Source organism: Herpailurus yagouaroundi, unplaced genomic scaffold (assembly GCF_014898765.1).
Source record: "Herpailurus yagouaroundi ecotype Mexico unplaced genomic scaffold, PumYag 165, whole genome shotgun sequence".
NCBI lineage: Eukaryota > Metazoa > Chordata > Mammalia > Carnivora > Felidae > Herpailurus > Herpailurus yagouaroundi.
Window position 1 is genome coordinate 26,457,497 of NW_024412406.1, and position 21,693 is coordinate 26,479,189.

A 21,693-nucleotide genomic window follows, 5' to 3' on the forward strand; every position below is an offset into this window, starting at 1 on the left:
TCCCTGCTCACGCTCTGTCTCTCGGTCTCTCAAAAGTAAACAAAACACACATAAAATTATTAGCAACTCTATTTAAACAATGAATTTTTCACAAGGCTTTTACCCCCTTTCAAAGAGTTTAAGTCAAAAGTAACACTTTGTATTTTTCAATGCCCCACTCTCCTCTCTTCTAAACTTCAGTTTCTCCCACCACCTGGGCACATGCTAGAATATGTTCTCTAAAGTCAGTGTGAATATTTAGCACGTGGCCAGTGGACGCCCATGAACAGGGAAGGGTGAGAAATGGGCAGGAAGCTTTAGTGTATCTAGAATTGCAGCTCAGCAGAGGTTTTCCGCATCTCAGAAGGACCAATGTGCCTGAGCTCCAGGTGACAATTTCAGCATAGCTTTGGGCCGCTCAGGGCAACCCTGGGCCGTGAGCAGGTCTACTCGGCCGGGGGCGCCCCCCTTCCGCTGCTACCTCGCCCTTGACTTCCCACTAGCACAGCCCCTTGTCAATTTCAAATGGCACTTGTGATCGCCACCATCGCAAAGCTGGCGCAGTGGTTACCGTTCTACTGAAACATTATTTTATTTTTGAGAGAGACAGAGGCAGAGCGTGAGTAGGGGAGGGGCAGAGAGAGGGAGACACAGAATCCGAAGCAGGCTCTGGGCTCCGAGCTGTCAGCACAGAGCCCCACACGGGGATCGAACCCACAGACCATGAGATCGTGACCTGAGCTGAAGTCAGCCGCTTTACCCGACTGAGCCACCCAGGCGCCCCAACTCTCAAGACAGTTTTAAGAAGATACGAGAGGACTATCATAAGGTCTTCCCCTCCAAGCGATAGCTTCCCAGACTACCAGACTTCACTCTTATCTCTTGGGGGCAAATGGCGTGTAGTTTGATCCCTTCCTCTTGGCTTCACAGCTGAACACAAGGAGGTCGGAACCAAATGCCACACTGTCCCTTCACACGCGGGGTTACTGTTTCAGAGCAGAGGAGTACTCCCTGCTTAAGCTCCCTCTGCTTTTCCCCTCAAGTATGCAATTCCTCTGCCAAAAAATATTCACGGGAAAGTCGAACTGGATTATTTATAGTTTGAATTTCTGATTGAAAGTGGGGGAAAATCCACTAAAATACAGCTTCCCGTGGCCATAGTCAAATACAGGTAAGAAAAGTAGAGGGCACAGAACCATATTCTATAGGAAACATGTCAGGTATATAATCTCATGCTTCATTTCAGCAACTGAGAAGATAGTTGTTTGCCCATTTTACTGATGAGGAAACCGAGGAGATCAAATTAATTTCTAAATAGCTCGTTAGCAAGCGAGTCCAGGCCTCTGGATGAAGGAGTGCCTGGCTTCTTCGCTACACTGAATGACTTTGGGCAAGTTGCTTATCTGCGTCTAGAGTCCTTGCTTATCCAACGGCGACAATAATTCCGATCTCGCGGACTTATTGTAACGAGTACGAGAGATAACTGAGCACGTGCCCAGAGGGGGCCAGTGGACACCATGTCACTCGGACATTCCTTCCTCTCCTCCGTCCTTCTGCCTCCTTGTGCTCACGTCAATCATCTCCTGCCCATTCAGAGTCATAGTAAATACAGGGAGGAAAGAGCGTTCAGATGGCCACGGGGAGAAGGCAGGTCCCTGGGTCCCTAGGGAGCCAGCAGGGTTGGAGAAGTCACATTTGCGAGAGTGTGGAGGAGGGCAGGGACAACTTCCTTTTAGAGAAGCTATGGCTTCTGAGACGGAAGAGAACTGAAAATGAGAAGATAATGCTGGAACCATTTGGGGAAAGCTCTTTTGGAGCAGAAGATATTTACATGATCTTAATCTCCTCACAGGTTATTCATTAATTACGAAAGGGAATTGAAAACTAAGATTTACGATGGAGATATCTGGTGCACTTCATCAAAACCAAACAGACCATCAGCAATGATGGAATCAACTAATATCCTGTGCCTCCTGGTAGATGCCCTGAGGACACAGCATCGCTTAGTACTTGGATACTATTTACGCACGAAGGCATCGTGGGAGCCAAATCATGAGACCATCCAAATGAGGGACAGTCTACCAAACAAATGACCCAGGTTCCATAAAATGTCAGTGTCAAAACGGATGAAGGGCCAAGGGACTGTTCCAGATCAAAGGATGCAAAGACATGTCAACTAAATGCAAATATATAATCCTAGGGAGCTCAAGGCCATTACTGGGACCAGCTAGAGACATCCTGGACTCTATGAGATAATCATATGCATCAGTGTTAGATTTCCTGAACGTGGCCAACGTATCATGTCAGATCACAGCCCTGCTCTCAGGAGACACATGTTTTCGTATTTAGGAGTGCAAAGTCATCATATCTGCAACTCACTCACAAGTGGTTCAACAACAACAACGAAAATAAAACGTGTATGTATATGTGTGTGTATCTATAAAAAAAGACCAAGCAAACATAGCAAACTACTAACTAGTAAACTCAGGTGAAGGGTTTGCAATGTTTCTTGTACTATTCCTGCCCCTATTCTGTGCCTATTAAGAAATAAATACAAATACCTCAGGGGAATAAAGTAGGTGGCTTTTTTTTTTTTTTTAATGAGCAGAAAACAGTTTGATGATTCCTTAAAAAGTTAGTGATGGAATTGCCACATGGCCCAGCAGTTTCACTCCTAAAAGAATGTATGTACCCAAGAGAAATGAGACCATTGGTCTATACAATCTGTACATGAATGTTCATAGCAGCATTATTCACAATAGCCAAAATGTAGAAACAACCCGAATATCCATCAACAGATACACAGATAAACAAATCGTGCTATATCCACACAATAGAATTGGGCGCCTGGGTGGCCCAGTCGGTTAAGCGTCCGACTCTCGATTTTGGCTCAGGTCACAATCTCACTGTTTGTGAAATCAAGCCCCATGTGTCGCGCTCTGCTCTGTCAGCTTGGGATTCTCTGTCTCCCTCTCTTTCTGCCCCTCCTCCGCCCGCACACAAGCACATACTCTCTCTCAAAATAAACAGACTTTGAAAAAAGCGAGAATACTGGGGTGATTGGGTAGCTTAGTCAGTTAAGTGCTTGACATCAGCTCAGGTCACGATCTCACAATTGGTGAGTTTGAGCCCCAGGTCAGGTCCTGTGCTCACAGCTCAGAGCCTGGGACCTGCTTCGGATTCATTGTCTTCCTCTCTCTGCCCCTCCCCTGCTCATGCTCTCTCTCTCTCTCTTTTGAGTCTCAAAAGCAAACATTAAAAAAAAATTTTTTTTTTAAAAAGAGGGATTATTATTCACCCATAAAAAGGATAAAATTCTGACAAATGCTACAACGTGGCTAAACCTTGAGGACATTATGTTAAGTGATGGAAGCCAGTCACAAAAGGGCAAATACTGTACGATTCCACTTCCATGAGGTACCTAGACTAGTCAGATTCATAGAGACAGAGTAGAATGGTGGTCGCAAGTGTCTGGGGGCAGGAGAAATGGGGACTGACTACTAATGGGTACAGTGCTTCCTTTTAGGGTGGTGAAAATATTTTGCAACTCGATAGAGGAGGTGGTTGCACATCGATGTGAACGTAGTAAATGTCACTGAACATTGTTCACTTTAAGATGATTGACTTTATGTTACATAGATTTTTACCTCCATAAAAAAGAGAAGAGCAGAAGAGAAAGGGGGAACTTGATATTATGACTTGAGCCACAGAGGAGGAGTAAGAAGAGGCCACATCTGCAGCCAACGCTCACACCCAGGAATCTGATGACTGGGATGGAAATGGCATGTCCAATATGAACTACTGACTGGTTCTGAAATAGGACAACCAAGATGGAGAATTATAATTTTATTTTTTTATTTTTTTTTATTTTTGGGACAGAGAGAGACAGAGCATGAACGGGGGAGGGGCAGAGAGAGAGGGAGACACAGAATCGGAAACAGGCTCCAGGCTCCGAGCCATCAGCCCAGAGCCTGACGCGGGGCTCGAACTCACGGACCGCGAGATCGTGACCTGGCTGAAGTCGGACGCTCAACTGACTGCGCCACCCAGGCGCCCCGGAGAATTATAATTTACCCGAATTCCATAGTAGGTTCACAGACTTCCAGTGCAGTCAGAATTCATCATATGCTGGGTCAGTGTCTACTATATTTATTAATTGTTTTTCACTTTTTAACATTTATTTTTGATTTTAATTTACATCCAAATTAGTTAGCATACAGTGCAACAATGGTTTCAGGAGTAGATTCCTTAATGGCCCTTCCCCATTTAGCCCATCCCCCCTTCCACAACCCCTCCTGTAACCCTCTTCTTGTTCTCCATATTTAAGAGTCTCTTCTGTTTTGTCCCCCTCCCTGTTTTTACATCATTTTCACTTCCCTTCCCTTACGTTCATCTATTCTGTGTCTTAAAGTCCTCATACGAGTGAAGTCATATGGTATTTGTCTTTCTCTAATTTCACCTAGCATAATACCCTCCAGTTCCATCCACGAAGTTGCAACGTCTGCCATATTTAAAACATGCTTCAACTAAAGCAGCACCAGCAGGATTTCGTAGGCAATACTCTGATCCCAGGGGCCAAGATTTTAGAGGAGAAACCTCTCCCCCTCACAGACCCCTGGGTGGGCAAGTGAAATGTCTATATAGCTACAGCAGGCTGAAAGAGTCTCTAGTTTCTGCCCGGCTGGGACTGCACAGTACTAAAAGCTGCTACCCCCTTTTCTCTCTAGAAATCATAGCTGCTTTCACTCACATAAAGCTGGCACAGAAAAAGTGACCCAATAAGATGTGTATGACCTCACATGTTATGCTTAACAAGAGTAACTGCATTTTCAGTTAGAACCTTGAGGGGAACATGAACTTTTTTTAAAAAAAGGTCTTAAAAATTCTATCACAAAAGACAAAGCAATTCACATTCAATGTAAAAACTTTAGAAAAGACAGACGGGGTGGGGGAAAAATGCCCTGGAGAAGCCACTGCTATAATTTTGGTGTACTTCTTGTCAGCCTGAGAGGCAGGAGTTAACGGTAAGGAAGGATTCATTAATGGTGGCGCTTTGAACATCTTTAGAAACTTCCTTGGTGAGAAACTGAAGTAAGTGTGATGTGTCCTATTACGGCCACTAGTAAGGGTGATCCTAACCCTGAAGGTAATTTTTCCTGTCCTGCACTTAAGACGTGTGTCCTGAGAATCCAGTCATGAGAGAATCACGAACAAGTAGAACAATCAGGAGAATGACCCACTGCCCTCTTCCTTACGAAGGTTTATTCCCAAATTTTTGTCAATGTTTAGTTTTGAGAGACAGAGCACTAGCGGGGGAGGGGCAGAGAGAGAGGCAGACACAGCATCCGAAGCAGGCTCCAGGCTCTGAGCCATCAGCACAGAGCCTGATGCGGGGCTCGAACTCGTGAACTGCGGGATCATGACCTGAGCCGAAGTCGGACACCTAACCGACTGAGCCACCCAAGTGCCCTTACACATTTATTCTAAAAGAGAGTTACTGAGGTGGGGGTGGCTGGGAGTGAAATAGACAAAAGGGAGTAGGAGGTACAAACCTCCAGTTACGACTATTGAAATAATGCCGTATGGCGACAGGTGGTTGACTAAACTTCTCATGGTGGGCAGAGCAAAACACGGAGAATTGCTGAATCGCTTATTTTTGTGCACCAGAAACGAATATAATGTTGACTGTCAACCGTAATTCAACTAAAATTTAAAAATATATATTAAACATTTTTTAAAAAAGAAGAGACAGAATTACAAGGAAGAGAGTCGAAACAGATTTGCAGGCCCGTTCTTGTTGCCAGGTGGGCAGAGCCAAACAAAAGCAAGGATGCTTCCGGCGCGGTTTAGTGTTTGGCTGAGAAAACGCGTCAAAATTAGCTTGGGCCCTTGTTTCCCTGGTCGCCTCCCCCAGAGGCGCAACTCACCCATCCAGACTTCCCCGAACTGCCCGGCACCGAGCCTTTTCACCAACTTGATGGACTCCCGTGGGATCTCCCAGGCGTCTTTGTCCCATGGCTTCTGCGGTTTGGGACTAATACACGCCTTCTCCAGTCTTCTGCACAAGCCATCTGACTGCTCTGATTTGAAAGAACACAAATTCAAAGAGGTTAAGCGACGTCCCACTTTGTATCTCACCGGCACCTAAGAAGAAATTTCGACTGCTAGCGCGATCGCTTTCGGACTGACGTAGTCTACGGACCTAAAATGTCGTGCGGGTATCTTTTGTGTCCTCGTGACTTTTGAAATTCTTACATGAGAGACCATTTGAAACGCGCCTTGACTTTATCGATTAGTACGGTTTGCAAACCTCCCGTGTATGTTGCCTCAGAGTGGGTTGCAGAAATAAACAGTACCCACGGCCGCCCACCACAACCGACTTCAATCACACAGGGAATGAACCCGGAGGCCGCCCATGGGTTTGGCTTAACAGGGCTGAGAACCAGCACTGGAGACAGAGGACCCCTGACTTGCCACTTCTAAATATTTTCTTGTCATTGTCCTTTGTTTTCCTTCACCCAGCATGCGCATTACCTTATTACCTTTACCACATATACACATGTGTCTACAAAGACACGTATCTGTGAATCTGCATTCTGATTCCAAATATTTAAAGATGTGTTGTAAAAATATGCACTACGTGGAAAAAAACATTCATTTTGCTCTTCACCATTCTGGGACATTAACTGTGAAACGGCATGGACAAGGTGGGAAGGGCCAGGATGATTATTCGCTAGGATTAAATCTGATTTTAAATGCGGATTTAATTATAGATGAATTTAGAATCAATTATAGAGTATGATCCTCCAACTTCTTCCAAGAGATGTACGATGTAGAAGAATTTTAGTGTAAAAAAGTCTCTGAAACCCTGCATCTCATAATCATCTGTTTTGCCTTGTCTGACCGTCGGCTTTTACTTACTTTGGTAATGCTTAATCATGTCACTGATACAAGGGAAAGTGATTCGTGGAGAGATGTAATAACCCCCATTGTCCAGACTTCTAATTTTGTAGTGCTTAATAACATCACCATGCACAGGGTCATAATCTCTGACAGAAAGAGAGAAGCTTCCTGTGAGGGAAAAACACAAGTAAAGATCATGCTTATATTTTAGAAGATCTGCCTTATGCAACACTATAGTACGCATTTTGCCATAAAATATGCAAAATGTAAATTAAGTATGGATAGAGTGCATAATTTTTAAAGTCCTATAAACAAGTCCGCTTGACACATGAGGCTAGTATTTTGTTTGCTATGAAACCTACCAACACACCCTTTTCCTTCCTCGCAATAGGTTTTTATGATTTCGCTGAGTTGAAAAGTTACTTTGATTTTCTTTCTCTGAAGATTTCATGATTTACTCTAAATAATAACGTAAGAGGCCCAGCAAACATAAAGTGTGGTAAGAAATGGCCATAATTGGGCTGCTTCCTATGTTACTTTTCGTAGTAAAACGAATCATTTGAGTCATTTGTTACCAAACTATAAAACTTTCACTACCAGAACATAATATATCTTTCTTTAAAAAAAAAAAAATAAGAATTCCAGACTAGTTTCTAAGAATGATCTGTTCAGTAGTGATTGATTGGAGGATATAAACCACTTCCTACCTTTTAATGTTTCACTTTCTCTGATAAGAAAAGCCCCAGCACTGTTCCCGGGCGCAAGAAGCTGCCTTTCGGCGTCTTTCCTGGTTATGTCCTTGAAAAACCACCTGAGAAGACATTGTGACATTTCATGGGTATTATGCTCCAGGGAAGGAAAAAGAAGCAATCGGGGGCGGGGGGGTGGGGGGGGGTGCTGGGTGGCTCAGTCGGTTAAGCGTCTGACTCTCGATTTCAGCTCAGGTCACGGTCTCGCGAGTTTGTGAGTTCAAGCCCCGCATCGGGCTCCTTGCACTGACCGTGGGGAGCCTGCTTGGAATTCCCTCTCTCTCCCTCTCTCTCTCTTTCTCTGCCCCTCCTGCACATGCTCTCTCTCTCAAAATAAAGTTAAAAACTTAAAAAAAAAAAGAAAAAGATAAGGAATGAACCTGATGGCCAATGTAACAAACAAATCACCCAAGATGACAACGTGTAAAGGACTCACTCTTCGGTTTCCAAGGTGTTGACTTTGGCTACGTAGTTGCTGGGGATGAAACCTTCTCTCTTCGTTGAAAGGGATTTAGCTTTCCACCATTCTCCATGTCTGGAATGGAAACACATCGAGAAGTGTTCGTGTCCAATGAGTCAAGAACTGCACTTGTCTTAAGGTGTTTGTTTTGGGGGGCGAGGGAGGGTGAGATGATCCCTGGAACCCCAGAATCCAGTGGGAAATTCACTCATTTTGCTGAAATACAAATATGTTTAGAGGTGAAGGCAGGGGCAAACAGTCTCGCAACTGGGTCACCGTGCTCAGTGCTGTGCAAACAAGAGTTGGTAGAAATGGCTCCCATCGGGCAGAAGCAACATTTGCGGCTTCCACCCGGGACATCTGAGAAATGCTTTAGGACCCTTACAGAGGGGGAGTCAAGGGACTAATGAACCATAGTTCCTAGGTTATAAACTCCTTTGTTAAAATATGGAAATGCTAATTTCCATAGACAGATGCCGTGGAAAGAAAGAAATAGAAAACCATAAAATAGGGGCGCCCGGGTGGCTCAGTTCGTTGAGCGTCTGACTTTGTTCGACTCAGGTCATGATCTTGCCGTGCGTGGGTTTGAGCCCCACGTCGGGCCCCGCGCTGGCAGTGTGGAGCCTGCTCGAGATTCTGTCTCTTTCCCTTTCTCTGCCCCTCCACCTCCTCTTCTCTCTCAAAATAAGATATATATTCTCTCTCAAAAATATATATATTCAGGGCACCTAGGTGGCTCAGTGGGTTAAGCATCCGACTTTGGCTCAGGTCACGATCCCACAGTACATGGGTTCCAGCCCCGCATTGGGCTCTGTGCTGACAGCTCGGAGCCTGGAGCTACTTCGGATTCTGTGTCTCCCTCTCTCTCTGCCCCTCCCCTGCTTGCACTCTGTCTCTCTCAAAAATAAATAAACAGTTAAAAAAAAAAAAAAAAGTAAAAGAAAACCATAAAATAAATGATTCCAAGCAGGCAGCCTCGTCCCCATGTTCTTGGCCTCCGCACGGAGGCAAGGAGGAGGCTGGGGCCAGGGAAGGAGGCAGAATGGATGGGTCCCCACGAGCCTCAACTATGATCGGCTTCCAATTTCCGCACGCAGTCGGGCTCCGTGCCCACAAGACGTGAACGACAACCACAGTGACACCGCGCTGCTGCCTGTGGGACGCCCGTGCCGTATTTACACGCACGTTAATTCTCACATCACCCCCAAGACTGAGGTACCGCCATTCCCATTTCGTAAGTGAAGAAACCAAGAGCTGAAGCGGCCTGTCGAGATCACACAGTCGTCACGAGGCAGAGCCGGGACTGCAACCGGTAAGTGACAGCTGCTCTTAACCACTTAGCCCCTTGTACTTACTACGGGGTCTCCCTCCTCCAACGTGGTTGGTGGGCCAAGGGGACAACGTATGCCAGATCAGCGGGAAATACCTAGCAAATCCGTATCCTCAGTTCCGAGCCCCTGGGGTCTGAGTCACGGGTCTGTGAGTCAGCACAGAGAGGTCAAGGACATGATGATGCCTAAGTGTCTTCCCACGAGGGCTACAACTGCCGAGCAGGGGCGTTTCCAAAACGCTGCTTCAACAGTGTCCTTAGAACTCAAACCAAGCTGGACCCATAAACCCAGTCTGGATTTGGGCAACATCCCTAAACAAACATGGCATTAGAATAACGTGCCAGTTCCACGCAGACCCAAACTTGTTAAGGTGACACAGATGGATAAAGAAAGAAACCAGCGTCTGGATTCAAAGGGACACCTGGAGAGTGTTCACAGCCACACATGAGAGGAAAGTTCCTGTGGCCTTCCTCCTTCCATTCCCAAAGCCCTGCTGGCGAGCAAGGAGGCGGGAAGCCAAACGAGGGGTCGGGCCTCGGTGGCCTAAGAGACAGCAGGCACAGCGTGCGAGGGCGTACTCACTCCTCCAGGACTTTCATCTTCTCTCCTTTCTTGAACGACAGGTCGTCTGGATGGATGCCATCGTAGGGGTACAAGGCTACCACAATGTCTCCTTGCTCCTCTGGATCTAAAACCGAAGACCGGGAAGGAAGACATTCCAGAATCAATCAGTGGAAACATTCTAGTGAGTCCCTGTCAGCCACAAAGGAGTCCTGCCCAGGGGGACGCACAGCCCACATGCTCTACGGTAAGCAACGTATTATACGCACCGGATACATTATCGGTCATCGCCAATCGTACAGGCCCGCGACTATAATTAATTCCAACTCTGTACTTATGAAATTATTCAGCCGCGTTCATGGCGGCATGATGCACAAAAACTAAAAGGAGGAAACAATCCAAACGTTCAGTGACAAACGAATGGATAAACAAAATGTGGTGAGTGCGTACCACACAACATTACTCAGCCTTAAAACGGAGGACAATTCTGGGGTGCCCGCGTGGCTCAGGTGGTTGTGTCTGACTCTTGATTTCAGCTCAGGTCACGACCTCAAGGTTCGTGAGTTTGAGCCCCGCGTCGGGTTCTGTGCTGACAGTGTGGGGCCTGCTTGGGATTCCCTCTCTCCTCCCCTCTCTCTCTCTCTGGCCCTCCTCCCCTCCCCCACTCTCTCCCTCAAAATGAAACGCTTTTTTTAATGGAAGAAAATTCTGACACAAGCTACAGCATGGATGAACCCTGAAGACGTCATGAGAAGTGAACGAAGTCACACACGAAAGGACAAACACTTTACGATCCCATTTATTTGGGGTACCTAGAGTAGTCAGATTCAGAGGGACAGAAAGTAAAATGGGGGCTGTCGGGGGCAGAGGGGAGTAGGGGAAGGGAGCTAGTGTGTAATCTGGACAGAGTTTCAGTTTGGGGAGGCGAAGAAGTTCTGGACACGGATGGTGGTGACGGCTGCACAATAATGTGAACGTACTTATTTCCACTAAACTGTATGGTTAAAAATGGCCACCGTGAGGGGCGCCTGGGTGGCTCAGTCGGTTGAGCGGCCGACTTCACTCAGGTCACGATCTCGCAGTCCGTGAGTTCGAGCCCCGCGTCGGGCCCTGGGCTGACGGCTCAGAGCCTGGAGCCTGCTTCCGATTCTGTGTCTCCCTCTCTCTCTGACCCTCCCCCGTTCATGCTCTGTCTCTCTCTGTCTCAAAAATAAATAAACTTAAAAAAAATTAAAAAAAATGGCCACCGTGAGGGGCGCCTGGGTGGCTCAGTCGGTTAAGCGTCCAACTTCAGCTCAGGTCACCATCTCGCGGTCTGTGAGTTCGAGCCCCACGTCGGGCTCTGGGCTGACGGCTCAGAGCCTGGAGCCTGCTTCCGATTCTGTGTTTCCCTCTTTCTCTGCCCCTCCCTCGTCCATGCTCTGTCTCTGTCTCAAAAATAAACAAAAAATGTTAAAAAAAAAAAAACATTTAAAAAAATGGCCGTGATAACTTTTATGTTGCGTGTGTTTTTCTACACAGAAACATAAAAACGCTCAAGCTGACTACCTTGCAGAGCCTGCAACAGTGAAGAAAAGAAGCCACGTTGCTATGAAGACGTACCTTTGGTTTGAAACCTCTGTCCTGGTAAAAGCTGAGATTCTGGAACCTAGGAGAGAACATTTGTTAGGAAGAGGATTCTGAGGTTTAGCTTTTCTTTCTCCCGCGTTCACGTTGTACGTTCTCTCGTTTTTCTGACGGTAGCACGTGAGGTTTAGGACTTGCAATTCAGTAAGGCGGAGGGAACAGGAGAACAGAGAAAAACTTCTGCATAGCTGCGTCCTGACATACACAGCTCGGTGGAAGGACTCTCCCCTCACAGTCTCTCCATCTCTCCACAGACTCTCCATCACGGTCACTTGCCTGCGATGGCAGGAAGCCACCGGGGCTCGAAGCAGGGGCTGCTAGATGCTAACCCGATCATCATTCTCCCTCTTATTTGGTAACAGGACCCTAATACTGTGTGCGATGGCAATTTGCCCAGCCCAGTGGCTATGCTTCTGACTCTCTGACATTCTATGCAGATGGGGGGGGGGGGGGGGGGAGGCCGGTAAGCAAACTGGTTGCGGGGGGGCTTTGGGCCGGCTCCCCCTCTCTCTTGCGCTCTTTCTGCCTAGAAACAGGTGGAGGCTGGAGTCTCAGCTTGGAAATCAGACACCAGGGAGAGCCGAGCAGAAGACGGTGGGGCGGGGGTGGGGGGGGGGGGGTGGGTAGCCGGGGTCCCTGCTGGCTTTGTGGGATTGCCACTCTGGCCAGGACTGCTCATCTCCGCGTTTCCCAGACCTGTGTAGAAAACTGGTCAGGGGTCTGTCCCTAGGAGCTGAGAACTGGTCCTAACAGATCCAGGCTTCCTAAGGCCTGGTTCTGTCATGGGGACGGCTGGCATCTCTTCTTATTTCTGATGGGGGGTGAATTATCAGGGTCTGTGGGACAAAAGCCACCTCAATTGCTTTTTAAATCAAATCCCTTTTTCTCTCGGTGACCGCGGAGAGGATGGTAAGACCTCCGGGGCCCCTTTTAAGGAAAGTACAGTCGGAGGCCTAGACCCGCAAATCATGCCACTTTTCTCTTTGATTAAAGTGACTTAATGGAATGGCACTGAAACGGCGTGCACTGAAATTTAAATTTCTGACGAAAGCTAGCCCATAAAATCTCCAATTAGGAGGTTGGGGGCGGGCTGTAGAGGAGAGAGGACACAGTAGATTTCCTGGGAGCAGAAAATCATGGGTCCATATTATCCTTGAAGACTTATTTTAAGAAGTTCTCGACTGATTTTTTAATCACTGGATTTGCATAATGATGACGCATGATCAATTATAAATGATGTAGAGGAAATAATTACAAGATGAGAGACTAAATCACTTTGAAAGCCGCAAGCTGATTTTCAAGTATCAATGAGTCCTTAATTTACAAAGGTTTCAGTAGCCTTTTCCTAAGAGCAAAACACATATACGGTGCAGTCGCCTTAACTCTTTCTCTTTAAAGGGTCTCTTCCTCGGGCTGTTGTTGAATTCCATCACTTCTGCCGGTCTCATCACGGCTCCAAGCTAAGAGCCTTGTGAGACAAAGGCATCTGTGACCACAGAAGGCACAGACTAAAATGCAGAATCCATGACAGAGGTGCAAGGTTGCAACCATTTTTTTTACTACTTCTGCTTTCCAACTCAACGTTTCACCTGCTTTACATTAAGTAAGAGGCAACATGGTAAGTTCATACTATTTGCCTTTGTGCTTTCTGAATAAAGGGCATCTTCGATCATCAGTTCAGAAGAAAACTTGGGTTTAAAGCGTGAAAAATGCATTGCATGTGATACCAGAAAAAGCCAGATTCTTTCTCTGAGATCTTCCCCCCTCCCCGCCCCTTTTTTTTCCCTTTTTTTTTTTTTTAATTTTTTTACTTTTTAAAATTTACATCCAAATTAGTTAGCATATAGTGTCTCTGAGATCTTTTAAGTCTCTAATAAGAAAACTACTTGTGACTCCCAATTCTCTCAATCGTTTTATTTCCTATTAATCATGTTTATATAATACAATTCTACATCTATGCTTGTTTATGTAATATTTTTAAATATAGTTACATGTATTTATAATGACGAAATTATTAAAGCCATATCCTTATACACTTTGAGTTTCTATATAAGCGTAACGTTCACTTCTCTGTCTAGAATCATGTGCGGTAATTAATAGCGATAATATATTCACTCTTTATCTCCATTTATTTTTACGGAGGCCAACAGTGACGTCTCAATTTCAACAGTGGCAGGAGATTTTGACATACGTAACAATATGTAACTTTGCCTTGGCAACAATAACAGACTTCTGTAATGCCAAGGTGTTATATTTAAAACAGGTCAGACTAGAGCCGCTATGGAAGTTCTTAATAAAGGCATTGGGGCTAATAAACTGCTTCCGGCTTAAATGCTTAGAAATTCCATTATATAGACAGATAGAGCAACAGGTATAGGTATCTATATGTATATCTATAGACCTATCTACCTACCTATACATATCTATATGTAGATGGAAAGGACAGTAGGCCTGAAATAAAGTTCATTTGAAGCACTAACTACCCAAAGCTCTGTTCCTCTTTTCCATCAAGTCAGATAGAGTATTAGGTCCTCCTTTGCCCAGCATTTCCCAACTGCATCGAATAGCATGTCACTCATGCTATCATCACAGATATAAAGATATCCGTGCAAGGTCAGGGGGCAGAATTGGTTGTGTGTTTTTTTAAAATCTTTTAATTCTCTACAAAAAGTCCTGACAGCTTCAGAATCGGCACTGTTTGGAATTAACTGAAGAATGACAAGATGTGGGATAAAATATGACACGCCGAAGGGCCTATTCACACTTCTTCTAGCTTCTGGCTTGCATCCAGAATTTCCTTCTGCTTCCAGACCCCTGCACTAATCTCACTATCTACCCTAAGTCATACAGGTCCAGAGAGATGGGCAGATTCATCTTTATGTATAAAGAGCTGGTCTTTGCACCAGTTGCATGAAAAGTGATTTTCTTTTCACAGGAAAAGGTGACCAACGGCCCCTTTTTTTCGGACAGGAGGAGCCTGGTTATCTCTAAAATGTTTACAAACTCTTTAAAGGATTAAGTTACAAGGCATATCGAATGTTGTTGGAGGCCCAAGTAACAGGTTTGATTTTCTGCACGCACAGGTTACGGATTCGGTGTTTAAATTACGCAGCCATGCTTTGATCCTGCTGTGGGAACGCTCCCCTGAGACTATCTACTTACTGGCCTTTGCTGTTTATTGGACGTTGGATCTCTCACATAAATAGTTCGGTCAGTATTACGTACTGGTTGAGGCTTCAAATCTACTCCATCGCCATTCAGATTGTCTTTCCTTTTTGATTTTATACATCCCATATTTCCTGTTGGAATATAAAAGCAATGACAGGGTTTTACCATTCTAGAACTGGCGTCAAGCTCCCAAACATCTCCATTAACAGAGGCTAGAAAGAGTATATTTTTATGCTTTATTATAGATAACGAACTCAAATGTGCTTCACATACCCATTTGCTGGTTCATTCATTCATTCAACAGCTATTGCTCGAGCAGCATTTTTACGTCAGCAAGACATCATTCCCGCCCTAGAGACGCTTGTATTCTTGAGGCGGGGACGTGTGAATCAAAGCTACAGTACAACAGGACGAGTCCGTGACAGAGGATGCAACTAACCAGGACCTAGGGAAGGGCACCTAACTCAGGCAGGTGGAGAAAGAGGGAGTCAGCGGGAAACATCCTGAAGGAAATGCTCCGTGAGTCAGAATGGGGGCCACACGGCAAAGCCACACGGCCAAGTCAGTAAAGGGATTCCAGGAAGAAAGAACTTCAATGCAAACTACTGACCCTGAGACAACATGGCCCCTTTGGGGAACTAGTTCATCTCACCCCTTCGGGGAAGAGGCTCAAGCTGATCCCTTCAGAAAACTAGTTCTACAATGAGAAAGCTTTTCGCCAAGGAGCAGGTAGGGAAGGCCACGGGCTGAGATGGAAAGGGAGGCACACCTTGGGTGCAACGTCGGGGAGTTGTTGGGCTTACTTTGTCATTTCACAAGGACATAACGTGCAAGGCAAAGTCAGGGGCTTGGGGCCTCAAAGGCAAGCATGAAGAAGACCTAGAAGGCAGAGAGCCTGGTGGCAACTGAATGTGGCTTCGGGCCTGGGAAAATGGCGGGGGGCCTTCACCAAGACCGGAAGTGCAAGAGGAGAGATGATGCCTGGAGGAACATCCAAATGATCAGATCCAGTAGGCTTCCCAGGAAGACAGGTGAGTGTGGAAACCAGGCGAGACGGCAGAGCTAGAGGCATGAATGATGGCATCAGCAAGGCAGGACTGCGCACTACTTTGGAGGAAGAAAAACAGACAGAAGGGGTTGTGCCTGACCAGAGCACGAGGACATAACCAAGCTTCCGGACGCTGAACTCTTCTACTCGTTCATCTGGTTAATACTGGCATATGTACAGCACCACACAAAGCACTCTGGGGACTAAAGAGAGGATTCTGAAAACTATAATCAGAGACGCATTCTGCCTACAGCATAGCCTCATGGTCCGATCTATACACTAAAAACAATCTGTTATGAGCTCCGTCAGAAGGCCCCATAGGGCAGTGGGTCCCAAACCCAAACGAACACCAGGATCATCAAACTCAAGAGACCAGATTCCCGGGACACGCTCCAGGAAATTCCACTGGGGCCAGTGGAGGAGGGTACCCAGCGGGGGAGGGGGGTGCATCTGTGGAATTCGGAAGCACTGCCATTTTGGGGACCACTGCCTACAACAGCAGAGGAGGGGGAGATGATTCAGAGCTGGGGGGAGAGGTGCTGGGAATCGGGAAATAACTCCCAGAGGAAGAACTGTTCCAAGAAGTCTCAAGGTCTCTGGGATTATCACCCACAGGGCACGTGGCCACAGCTGATCTCTGCACCTTGTCCCGCAGGCTCCCAGTTGGCCCGCACCCCCTCAACTTGTTTATCATCGCACTAGTGAGATATGAAGCCTCTAAAGGCTCAGTCACACCTCTTTCTGAAACTAGCAAGCACAGTTCCCAAAATAAAGGGGAAGCAAGTATTTCTTTGATTCAAAACAGCACCCCCCTTTTTTTTATATGCTCAAGTTTCTGAAATGGAGAAGGGTTTTCAAGTGGATCTGTAAATAAGCGAGATGGGTTTTAGGGTAAACAGGCAAGTTCTTTTTTCACCAGTCCCAACCCCCACCCCCTCCAAAATGCTGTTTGCACTGATCGTCCGTTAAAACAAGGGAATGTGGTCCTGGAGAAGGCCTCTCAGCACCCACCGCCGAGCACACGGGCAACACCAAGGGGAGGCCCTGGAGGGTCCCCCCAACCCCCTCGCCCAGCTCCCCCTCGCAAAGACCGCACCCCTCCCCAACCCTCCGGGCTGCAGGTGCTCCTGAGACCCGGCTGGCTGCCCCACTCCAGCAGGTGCTCTGTATCTTGGTGTCTGTTTCTCCCTCTGTGTGTGTGTGTGTGTGTGTGTGTGTGTGTGTGTGTGTCTCCCTCTTTCCCTCTCAATGTCTCTCTGCCTCTGCATCTCTGTCTTTCTCTCTCTCCCACCGTCTCCAGAGCTAACCCCAATGCTACCTGCCCAGCCTGGTCGTCACTAAGGACCCTATTGAAAAGATCCCCCGTCTACCCATTCCACTGCTCAGGCTTTACACTCTTCTCTTTTCTAATTGTGACCGACATCCCATTACATATTGATTAACTTGTGGTCAGCGCCCACCAGACTCGAGGCTGCTAGGGAAGCTCCCAGCCTGTTTCTTCCCAGCAATATTCCCAGCGGCTACGCAGTGCCTGTGCGGGGCAGGTGCTCAGGGAACACGCCCCCCGAGAATGACCGGGTGGGGCGGCTCTGGCTGTGTACACGCTCATCATCCCGACCCTCTTGCAAAAGGTGAACAAGAGAAAGGAGAGGAAACCCACCTCCGTCGGTTTCAGAGGCAGATATCTCTAGAACTGACTTGTAATTTGCAAGAAATACAGAGGTCAGAGGAACGAAATGATCAGGCAAGTCCACAGTAAGGTCCAACTCCATGTCTGGACACACTGAAGAGTGCACAGGGTAGGGGGGTGGGGACGAGGCGGTTACACATTAAAAGACTAGAGACACATAACCTTGCGTGGATCCTGGATGGGGGTGGGGACAGAGGAGGACACAGGATGGGATAACCGGGGAAATCTGAATGTGTCTGAACATGATGTTAGGGAACTGCTAGGTTTCGTGGGTGATGAGATAATAGCTCTCTGATCGTGCGGCATGAGGCCGAGTCTTAGGAGACGCATACAGGTGTGCAGGGGAGGGTGGCTCATGGTGTCACAAGTTACAACGCTTTGCCCAGTACAAAGACAAGGGGGGGGCGGGGAGGCAAATACGGCAAAACGTTCAAAAATCAGAGAACCCAGGTGAGGACGTTCTTTCATTTTTTTTTTTTTTCCTGTGGCTTTTTAGATTCAAAATTAAAAGTTAGAGGAGGGGGAGAAAATAAGAGGATGTTATGAACAACTTTATGAAAAAGAAGTCATACAAAATGTTAGAAACCCCGGCAGAGAGAGAGAGAGAGAGAGAGAGAGAGACTCAGCGGGAACAAGGAGAGAGAAGACAGCTGGTGTGGAGTGGGGGCGTCTGGGAGCCAGACCTCTCCAGGGTCTGGACAAAGAGGCGATGACGACTGCCCATGGGCAGTGGCCCCACGAAGGAAGAGGGAAGGATGGAAACAGAAAGCAGGTGGATATGTAAACAGTGGCAACGGTTCACAGATGATCATCTCTTCATGTTCATTTCATAATTTCCCCTCCCCCCCGTCACCATGGATAACCGATAACACACAAGGGCTGTTGATGACAACAATTACAACACTGCTCCCCGTGGGGTTACCGTCCTCGGTGGCTCAGGCTGAGCTGGCCTCTGCCGACAGGGAGTTCTAGTTCATCACCGTCCAGCGAGAAAGCTCAGAGAGCTGCTTGTGGGGACACGGGGATGAACTCAGACCTGGTCCTGCAATTCCTCATGCTGTGGGAAGGTTCCAGAAAAGTAGAAAATCCAACGTACCCCCAACAAAAACTAAGGTGGTTACACGTTTGCAAGTGATAGGAGCTACACTCTACCATGATGCACACTTCAGCATTTATTTCATTTATTTTTATCTGAGAGAGGCAGAACGGGAGGGGGGGAGGGGAGGAGAGAGAGAGAGAGAGAGAGAATGAGATTGAGAATCCCAAGCAGTCTCTGCACTCAGTGTGGAGCCCGATGCAGGGCTGGGTCCCACAACCCTGGGATCATGACCTGAGCTAAAAGCAAGTGTCAGGTGTTCAACCGACTGAGCCACCCAGGCGCCCCCACACTCTAGAATTTTTTTTAAAAATATTTATAATTTTTTGAGCATCCCATGGACTCCCTGAAGAAACCTTATGACGCAGGTATTACTGACCCCACTTGACAGAAGAGCACACTGAGGCCCAGAGAGGCGGTTATGACCAGTCCAAAGCCACAGCACTGCTGAACCCTAGCGCTGGGCCTCGCACACAGGCTTAGCTGAAAATCCAGACAATGGTGGCTTTGAAACTTGTGTCTTACCTACTTCAGTAATGATGCCGAAGGAAGAGATCATTTTTACAGCCTGCTTCTCTTGCAGAAGGACTTGAAATGCTTTTCCCAAAACAGACAATGAGGAGTTTAATAAAACGAAAGCAGAAGAGCCAAGCCAAGGAAAAGAGGAAAATGCTATCACAGGTTTCCTGGCAGGAAGAACAGGGGTGCAGGGCGAGTGACAGCGCTTTCACGAAGGCAAGAGGAAGTAGAGCCCCCCCCCCCCCAGGAGGGCAAGGCCCCCCCCACAGATGCTAAGGTTTCTTAGATTAACTTTATGTAAAGTGCTATGGATGATGTAGTTCGCAAGGCCTTCAATTTTTTAGCAGTAAGTGAAGACGCATTTCATACGTGGGGATTTTCGGTCAATAATGATAAAGACTGAGGGGCCCCCCGGGTGGCTCATTGGTCGGGCGTCCAATTTCAGCTCAGGTCATGATCTCACAGTTGGTGAGCTCGAGCCCCGCGTCGGGCTCTGTGCTCACAGCTCAGAGCCTGCTTCGGATCCTCTGTCTACCTGTCTGCCCGCCCCCACTCCCTCTTTCAAAAATAAACATCAAAAAAAAAAAAAAATCATGACAATAACCAAGATTTGACATGCAAATACAGCCATGGGATCTTTATCACATCAGCTGGACTACATGGTCTAAAATAGACACGAACACCTGGGCAACTACTTGCTCACAAAGGGTCATCTGCAACACGCCCAGGAAACGGGAGGTGGTTAACTTTTCTTTCCAGAAATTTCTTTCACTGGAACAAATGTCCTTTCGGGTGGCTTATCCTCCTTTAAGGGCCTTAGAATACAAACATCCTTTGGGGTGGCTTATCCTCAGTTAAGGGCCTTAGAATACTAAAATCGTTTTTAAGAAAAGATTTAAGAAAAGACTAAGTATGAGCCTTCATTTACTACCCTGCTGCCTCTGGTCAGATCAAATAATGCCTTACCGTTATCCATGCACTTGCTAAAAAAGCAACCGTCCGCTTGGAATTCTACTTCCGGGGACGGATTTCTTTTTCTCCCCCTCCAGCTTTACTGAAATATAATTGACATAGGACATGGTGTAATTTAAGGCATACGATGTTAATGATTTTGTACACCGTGTATTGTGAAATGATTCCCACAATAAGGTTAGTTAACACCTCAATCACTTCACGGGGTTGTCAGGGGTTATTTTCATGGTAAGAACTTCAGAGGAACTGTTCTTGAGATACACAAGGTTGTTCACGTGAACGTTATGTATATCATATAGAGAGACAATCTATATGTCAGTAGGAGAGAGTTCACTAAGTTGGGATAAACTGACATATTCTGAGAGTAGAAGGAGTTAAAAAGAGAGATTTGTAGAATTCGGGCATTCTTGACCATCGGTCATTACTGATTGAAAAAACACACAGAGACGTAGGGACACACACATATCCATATGGAAGCATCTCCATCTATCCACAGAAAAAGAAGACAGACCCATCACCATGTTGGTTAGGTTCTGAAGTCCATTGTAAGGGGCAAGATCCTATACAGAAATTTTCTCTTCAACATTCCTAAAGAGGACACCACAACTTATAAGATATTTTGGAGTGAGGACTGTAGTGTTGGATTGCTGAACTCAAATCCTGGGTCCATCAATTATTAGCTGTGTGATCTTGGGCGAGTTGCCAAACCTCTCTGTGCCTCAGGATCCTTCTGAAAACTGGAGATAACCTTACCTGGCTCATTGCATTGTTATGATGCTCAAATGAATGAAGTCAGTCAATGTTTGTAAAGTGCTTACAAGTATGCTGAAAACGGCACACTGAAAGAGCTATAGACGTGTTGGTTAAACACATAGATAAATGCGATCTAAACGCTAGTTTCCCTCCAGCGCAGCAAGGGAAACACTGTCGCCGATGAGAAACAGAAGCACAGCCTCTACCCCGAAGAGGGAACGGTAGGAGCCCATCGCCACCTCACCCTCGGGGTGGCACCCAGGCCACCTGGCCCATCCAAATGGCCATTTTCTTCCCTACTCCGTCCCTCCCCTCTTTGGGGTGGGTGCCTTCCATGCCGGGTCAACTCTGCCGCATGCTTGGGTATGGCATGATGAGCAGAATGTGAGTGCATATGCATTACCCTGTGATTAAAGACGGGGAGAGAAGCTGGGGAGTGGAAGAGGTTCCTGAGTTTGCCTTTAACATGCATTTTGGGTAATATCTTGGCCTCGGTCACAGATCTCCCAAGTTTAAAAGGTACTACGGTGGCGCCTGGGTGGCTCAGTCGGCGAAGCATCCGACTTCAGCTCAGGTCATGATCCTGAGGTTCGTGAGTTCGGGCCCTGCTCCGGACTCTGGACTCTCTCTTCCTCTCTCTCCTCTGCCCCTCGCTCACTCGTGCTCTCCCTCTCAAAAATAAATAACATTTTAAAAATATATAAAAAAGTAAAGGCATTACACCCCATATATTATATTTCAACCTATATTTTTCAAGTCCGTACAAATCACTTCCCTGACTGCTACATAATAGTTTTGAAATCACTCATTTCTCATATTATCAGAGCCTAAAGATATA

General features: G+C 46.7%; 1 protein-coding gene across 4 annotated transcripts in view; it reads right to left on the bottom strand.

Annotated features, from left to right (window-relative positions):
* Positions 1-21,693, bottom strand: part of LYN (LYN proto-oncogene, Src family tyrosine kinase) — a 94,901-nt gene that overhangs the window by 57,904 nt on the left and 15,304 nt on the right. Inside the window, exons 1-8 of one of the 4 annotated variants that reach the window (XM_040487764.1) lie at positions 17,486-17,610; positions 14,772-14,908; positions 11,586-11,631; positions 10,005-10,110; positions 8,068-8,166; positions 7,590-7,693; positions 6,901-7,050; positions 5,907-6,059 (exon numbers count right to left, since the gene is read on the bottom strand). In XM_040487764.1, coding sequence (XP_040343698.1) covers positions 5,907-6,059; positions 6,901-7,050; positions 7,590-7,693; positions 8,068-8,166; positions 10,005-10,110; positions 11,586-11,631; positions 14,772-14,908; positions 17,486-17,597 — 907 coding nt within the window. In that variant the 5' untranslated portion in view covers positions 17,598-17,610. Of the gene's footprint in view, positions 1-5,906; positions 6,060-6,900; positions 7,051-7,589; positions 7,694-8,067; positions 8,167-10,004; positions 10,111-11,585; positions 11,632-14,771; positions 14,909-17,485; positions 17,611-21,693 lie in introns of those variants that run through there. The other 3 variants (XM_040487765.1, XM_040487766.1, XM_040487767.1) reach the window with 3 other exon arrangements.